This window comes from Brachycentrus maculatus, unplaced genomic scaffold (assembly GCF_059751285.1).
Source record: "Brachycentrus maculatus isolate JH-2025_06_01 unplaced genomic scaffold, ASM5975128v1 h1tg000244l, whole genome shotgun sequence".
Classification (NCBI taxonomy): Eukaryota; Metazoa; Arthropoda; class Insecta; order Trichoptera; family Brachycentridae; genus Brachycentrus; species Brachycentrus maculatus.
Genome location: NW_028280995.1, coordinates 2229915 through 2237530, shown reverse-complemented (window position 1 = coordinate 2237530; position 7616 = coordinate 2229915). Strand labels below are relative to the sequence as shown.

The following is a 7616-nucleotide window of genomic DNA, read 5'->3' as shown; positions in this document are numbered from 1 at the left end:
ATAGAAAAAGAAACTCGAGAATTTGACGTGACAGTAAAAACACAGATATATTTAAAAGAAGGAAATAGCTATACCATAAACAAATTCTTCTTCTTCTTCAAACCCTCATGCGCACCCGATGGTGCATAGGGCATTATATCATATAAATACAGTGTTATCTAGATCGTTAACACACGAAAGGAAGGCGATCAACCCTCCGCTTCAGGTACTAACTTGTCCAGGGTAATATTGAATGTATATTAGAGTGAAAAAAATTACTTATATTTATTTGACCTTTCACCCCCCCCGGAAATCAAACCCGGGACCTCCAGTATAGTAGCTGAGCGTGCTGACCATTATACTAAGGAGGCGGACAAATAAATAAATATGGGGATAAATAAATATGTCCCGGTAACTACTTCTTTAAAACTTTTTTCAATGAAAAGAAAAAATAAAGACAACATGCAATTAGATCCATTGACCGGCCGTAAATAGCCAGAGAGGATTTCAAAATGATACTTTTGAATCAAGGAAGCTTTTCTTGATTTGTTGATAAACCGCATCCATTTACAATGAGTTATACAAATACAGTATAAAATATGAAATTTTTTATGCAAAACAATGTATGATATATTATGTTCGAATGGTTAAATAAGGAAAGAATGTAAGGCTAAGATAAGCTTTATCGATAAAAATTAAGATGGTTTGGACATGTAGAACGTATGAGCGAGGAAAGAACGGTAAAATGAATTTATGATGCTTATATAGTTGAAAAAAGAAGCAGAGGACGACCAAAGAAAACTTGACACGATCAAGTATGTCAACTACTTGAAAGCGGATGGGTCAAGAGTCGAAATAGTCGGTAGATATGTATGAGGAGATCTAAGAATGTTTGTAAAGACAAATTGCTGTGGCGTTCTATTCTCTCTACCTACCCCTGCAGAGAAGAGCTGTGATGGTTAATTATTTAGTTTATTTAAGTAGGTACCATGTTAAAGGAAGTTCCTATTTGTTATATAATTATATGGCAGCATTTTTAGTTAGTGTCAAAGCTTCTGTTGACAGTTAACAAACAATAATGACAAGTTGCGTTTATAACCTCGAATATCGCATATGGAACATTATTTTAAGGGCAAAATACACGAATACACAATAACTTAAATTAAAAATGGCATCTAAAAATCGAATTCATCTAAGTGATCACATAAAAACACATTGGTTTTTGATCGGAATCTTATTTAGCATATTATTGGCTGTGCTTAATCCATATTTAGGGTCTAGAGGAGGTAAAACAGTATACTAATTTCTGTGTGGATAAGAAGTACAGGTTCAAAAATTATAATTGTTACTGATTTTAGGTCCGTTGAAGCCGGAATACACCGTGAAGTATGGAGCAGTATCTGTCATATTTCTACTTTCCGGTCTCAGTTTGAATACGGAATCGTTGCATTTGGTGCTTTGGCAATACAAGCTGCACTTTTTTATTCAGTTTTTTACCTTCGTTATAATTCCATTATTAGTCCAATTCTTCACTCTCGCTCTGTGGTATTTCAGTGTCAATGTTTGGATACTCAGGGGGTGAGTATTTATTTTTACCTTCGTTATAATTCCATTATTAGTCCAATTCTTCACTCTCGCTCTGTGGTATTTCAGTGTCAATGTTTGGATACTTAGGGGGTGAGTATTTATTTTTACCTTCGTTATAATTCCATTATTAGTCCAATTCTTCACTCTCGCTCTGTGGTATTTCAGTGTCAATGTTTGGATACTTAGGGGGTGAGTATTTATTTTTACCTTCGTTATAATTCCATTATTAGTCCAATTCTTCACTCTCGCTCTGTGGTATTTCAGTGTCAATGTTTGGATACTCAGGGGGTGAGTATTTATTTTTACCTTCGTTATAATTCCATTATTAGTCCAATTCTTCACTCTCGCTCTGTGGTATTTCAGTGTCAATGTTTGGATACTTAGGGGGTGAGTATTTATTTTTACCTTCGTTATAATTCCATTATTAGTCCAATTCTTCACTCTCGCTCTGTGGTATTTCAGTGTCAATGTTTGGATACTTAGGGGGTGAGTATTTATTTTTACCTTCGTTATAATTCCATTATTAGTCCAATTCTTCACTCTCGCTCTGTGGTATTTCAGTGTCAATGTTTGGATACTCAGGGGGTGAGTATTTATTTTTACCTTCGTTATAATTCCATTATTAGTCCAATTCTTCACTCTCGCTCTGTGGTATTTCAGTGTCAATGTTTGGATACTTAGGGGGTGAGTATTTATTTTTACCTTCGTTATAATTCCATTATTAGTCCAATTCTTCACTCTCGCTCTGTGGTATTTCAGTGTCAATGTTTGGATACTCAGGGGGTGAGTATTTATTTTTACCTTCGTTATAATTCCATTATTAGTCCAATTCTTCACTCTCGCTCTGTGGTATTTCAGTGTCAATGTTTGGATACTTAGGGGGTGAGTATTTATTTTTACCTTCGTTATAATTCCATTATTAGTCCAATTCTTCACTCTCGCTCTGTGGTATTTCAGTGTCAATGTTTGGATACTCAGGGGGTGAGTATTTATTTTTACCTTCGTTATAATTCCATTATTAGTCCAATTCTTCACTCTCGCTCTGTGGTATTTCAGTGTCAATGTTTGGATACTTAGGGGGTGAGTATTTATTTTTACCTTCGTTATAATTCCATTATTAGTCCAATTCTTCACTCTCGCTCTGTGGTATTTCAGTGTCAATGTTTGGATACTTAGGGGGTGAGTATTTATTTTTACCTTCGTTATAATTCCATTATTAGTCCAATTCTTCACTCTCGCTCTGTGGTATTTCAGTGTCAATGTTTGGATACTCAGGGGGTGAGTATTTATTTTTACCTTCGTTATAATTCCATTATTAGTCCAATTCTTCACTCTCGCTCTGTGGTATTTCAGTGTCAATGTTTGGATACTTAGGGGGTGAGTATTTATTTTTACCTTCGTTATAATTCCATTATTAGTCCAATTCTTCACTCTCGCTCTGTGGTATTTCAGTGTCAATGTTTGGATACTTAGGGGGTGAGTATTTATTTTTACCTTCGTTATAATTCCATTATTAGTCCAATTCTTCACTCTCGCTCTGTGGTATTTCAGTGTCAATGTTTGGATACTCAGGGGGTGAGTATTTATTTTTACCTTCGTTATAATTCCATTATTAGTCCAATTCTTCACTCTCGCTCTGTGGTATTTCAGTGTCAATGTTTGGATACTTAGGGGGTGAGTATTTATTTTTACCTTCGTTATAATTCCATTATTAGTCCAATTCTTCACTCTCGCTCTGTGGTATTTCAGTGTCAATGTTTGGATACTCAGGGGGTGAGTATTTATTTTTACCTTCGTTATAATTCCATTATTAGTCCAATTCTTCACTCTCGCTCTGTGGTATTTCAGTGTCAATGTTTGGATACTTAGGGGGTGAGTATTTATTTTTACCTTCGTTATAATTCCATTATTAGTCCAATTCTTCACTCTCGCTCTGTGGTATTTCAGTGTCAATGTTTGGATACTTAGGGGGTGAGTATTTATTTTTACCTTCGTTATAATTCCATTATTAGTCCAATTCTTCACTCTCGCTCTGTGGTATTTCAGTGTCAATGTTTGGATACTTAGGGGGTGAGTATTTATTTTTACCTTCGTTATAATTCCATTATTAGTCCAATTCTTCACTCTCGCTCTGTGGTATTTCAGTGTCAATGTTTGGATACTTAGGGGGTGAGTATTTATTTTTACCTTCGTTATAATTCCATTATTAGTCCAATTCTTCACTCTCGCTCTGTGGTATTTCAGTGTCAATGTTTGGATACTTAGGGGGTGAGTATTTATTTTTACCTTCGTTATAATTCCATTATTAGTCCAATTCTTCACTCTCGCTCTGTGGTATTTCAGTGTCAATGTTTGGATACTTAGGGGGTGAGTATTTATTTTTACCTTCGTTATAATTCCATTATTAGTCCAATTCTTCACTCTCGCTCTGTGGTATTTCAGTGTCAATGTTTGGATACTTAGGGGGTGAGTATTTATTTTTACCTTCGTTATAATTCCATTATTAGTCCAATTCTTCACTCTCGCTCTGTGGTATTTCAGTGTCAATGTTTGGATACTCAGGGGGTGAGTATTTATTTTTACCTTCGTTATAATTCCATTATTAGTCCAATTCTTCACTCTCGCTCTGTGGTATTTCAGTGTCAATGTTTGGATACTTAGGGGGTGAGTATTTATTTTTACCTTCGTTATAATTCCATTATTAGTCCAATTCTTCACTCTCGCTCTGTGGTATTTCAGTGTCAATGTTTGGATACTTAGGGGGTGAGTATTTATTTTTACCTTCGTTATAATTCCATTATTAGTCCAATTCTTCACTCTCGCTCTGTGGTATTTCAGTGTCAATGTTTGGATACTTAGGGGGTGAGTATTTATTTTTACCTTCGTTATAATTCCATTATTAGTCCAATTCTTCACTCTCGCTCTGTGGTATTTCAGTGTCAATGTTTGGATACTTAGGGGGTGAGTATTTATTTTTACCTTCGTTATAATTCCATTATTAGTCCAATTCTTCACTCTCGCTCTGTGGTATTTCAGTGTCAATGTTTGGATACTTAGGGGGTGAGTATTTATTTTTACCTTCGTTATAATTCCATTATTAGTCCAATTCTTCACTCTCGCTCTGTGGTATTTCAGTGTCAATGTTTGGATACTTAGGGGGTGAGTATTTATTTTTAATGTTCTTTTAAAAAAAATCTTTTTCTTACTACTACCATCACGCCGTCTCTCCGCAAGGGTAGGCAGAGAAGATAGAACGCCACACTCCTCTGTACTGACATACATTCCTCGATTCCTTCACCTCCATACATCTAGTCATACATGCCCTCCGATTACGCAGACTTGGGCACCACCAGATTTTAGGTTCTGATCGATCTGATTGTGCCAAGTCTTCTTCGGCCGTCCTCGTTCTGTTCTCCTGCTCACATGTATTTTCTTAGTCAGTCTCTCGCTATCCATTTGCTCCACATGTCCATATCACCTTAAAGAACTTTTATTAATCTTTTCAATTATTCATTGTTCAGCCTTATATTCCTTTCTTATATTTTATAATGAATAACTTTTTTTTAATCATCAGAATAATTCTTAGCCTTATCCTTAATCATTATCCGAAACTGTGCTCGCCAGTTGCCATTTGACATTTTTTATTGAAATTTATTGAAAATTCTTTGATAAATGACCAAATTTTATCTTTTTTATTTTATTTTTTTAGTATTAATATATTTAGACTTGTTTTTTTAAAGTTTTTTTTACATTTCTTATTGCTTTTGTTTTTTTTTAACTGTAAAACTTCTGAATTACGTAAATTCTTCAAATAAAAAATAAAGAACCCAATATTTTTATTTCTATTTTTGTGAAAAAACCCAAGTAGTTAAAAAAGTGGTTTAATCGTATTATATAACTTTTGAATACTTAAGCTGGAATCTTTTAGTCTGTAAAATGACACATTATTTCCTTACAGGCTTATAACAGTGAGTTGCATGCCACCTCCTGTGTCTTCCGCAGTTATACTAACTAGATCTGCTGGAGGAAATGAAGCAGCAGCCATATTCAACAGCGTAGTTGGATCATTGCTCGGAGTTGTGATTACACCAATCATACTACTATTTTCGGTAATTATATTCATCTGAGACATTTATAACACCTAGTCAGAAATTGGTTTTTTTAATTAGTCCCATTCTGTAAATTATTATTTGTTGAATATGCTCTCGAAATTATAGCGAAGAAATCAAGTAGCTATAACGGGGCTGTGATGTGATGTGATGCTTGATAAAAGTGATGTAAACTTTTAGAGCTCTCACCGATTATACTAGGCCTAAGTATCAAGTGCTTCCTAAATTACTCAATATGGGTATATTAATTTGAATTATTTGCACTTTTACTGTCAATAATAATTTATAGTGCATTTTTTCAAAATATCATCTTAAAGGCGCTTTGCATTTTTCTTCTTTACTTTTCAAAAGTTTTCACACAGTTATAATAATATGTGTCATAATTTGATTGGAGAATGACTTAGTGATCTAAAAGGATGTGTGCCCATAGATAATTACTCGTAAAAGCTCATTAGTTTCTGCCATAGACGCATCAATAACTGTATTACTTCCACCAGTTGGAATAAAGATAAACAGATGGTTTGGAGCACCTGCGGTTATTTTAGCAAAATTTCCCAAATACTCACCGTATATGATTTTTGCATTATGAAGCTATGAAAAAACCAAACGGTCGGTGTATCTTTTTACTCTTAATGAGTATCATTTGCAATAGGCATAAGTAACATATTAGCAGCTAGATTCCATTGACAAATATTTTAATCCTCATTTAGTTACAATGTCTTTTTAGGCTGACAAACTAAACTTTCTTATTTTCAGCTGGGTTCAACGACAGTAGTGCCCTTGACTCAGTCGGTATTACAGTTATCCGCTACAGTTCTGCTGCCACTGCTGGTTGGCCGTTTTATCGCTCGCCTACGCCCCCCTCCGAGACCTTCCCCCATTCACTCTGCCTCCCTCTCCACTCCCGCTATACTCGGACAGATGGCTCTCCTGCTCATTATTTATACAACATTTTGTGATGCTTTTTATGAGCATGACATGGCTCTGAGTGCCACAGATGTACTACTCACTGTTGTGTTTGGTAAGTATTTATTTATAATATAAGTTAATAATAAATTGATGGAACATAGGTGCATTCAATGTAGTATAGGTATACACGATTTTAGAAAATGATGAAAAATAATAGATACGTATGTATCTTATACAATAATTATAAGTAGGATATTTAAAAAAAACACACACGCAACCGCGACAAATAGAAAGTAATCAATCATTTGATTTTTAATGAAAATAAACATTGCTTTAAAAATTTTCAAAAGCTTCTATGAAGTATGTATGTTTTTATTATGTATTTTGTATACATTTATAAAGTTATACAAAAAGCATTGTCAACAGTTAATGCAGACTCAAGAAAAACAAAACAAATTCGAATGTTACTCTGGTTCAGAAGGTTTTTGCAAATCATTCAAAATAAAATTCAAGTATAGTAACCAAAGTGATATATAATGAGAAATTATTTACTACTCTGATTATTCAAATTTTCATTTTCACCAACTGAATCAATAAATAACATTGAGTACTGAAACTGATAAACAGTGGTAATATTGATATTTATATCCCATAACTTTCTTAAACATACTCGTAATTATCGCCCTTTCAGGCAGGAATCATTGTTGGGTAGTCCCTTTTGCCTGAACGAGGACATGACCTGTATTACTTAATTTCAGTGGTAATTATGCAAGCTGCGTTCAGTATCCTCAGTTTTATTCTTGGTCGTCGCCAATTTACCCCACAAGACACCGTTGCAGCAGTTTTCTGCTCAACACACAAATCTCTTACTTTGGGTAAGTTCTCTGCAGCTACTAAATGTCATTTCTATATGTATCTATAAAATCACACATTCTTTAAAGACACAATATAAAATTGAATGATAAAAATAACTTACCATCCAACTACTAGCAATAATTTCTACTTACATAATAATAATTTTGGATGATTTAT

General features: G+C 34.2%; 1 protein-coding gene across 1 annotated transcript in view; it reads left to right on the top strand.

Annotated features, from left to right (window-relative positions):
* Positions 1-1012: 1012 nt before the first annotated feature.
* Positions 1013-7616, top strand: part of LOC148306315 (sodium/bile acid cotransporter 7-B-like) — a 12374-nt gene continuing 5770 nt past the window's right edge. Inside the window, exons 1-5 of the mRNA XM_088265245.1 lie at positions 1013-1265; positions 1338-1557; positions 5525-5675; positions 6432-6696; positions 7343-7459. Coding sequence (XP_088121371.1) covers positions 1148-1265; positions 1338-1557; positions 5525-5675; positions 6432-6696; positions 7343-7459 — 871 coding nt within the window. The 5' untranslated portion in view covers positions 1013-1147. The remainder of the gene's footprint in view (positions 1266-1337; positions 1558-5524; positions 5676-6431; positions 6697-7342; positions 7460-7616) is intronic.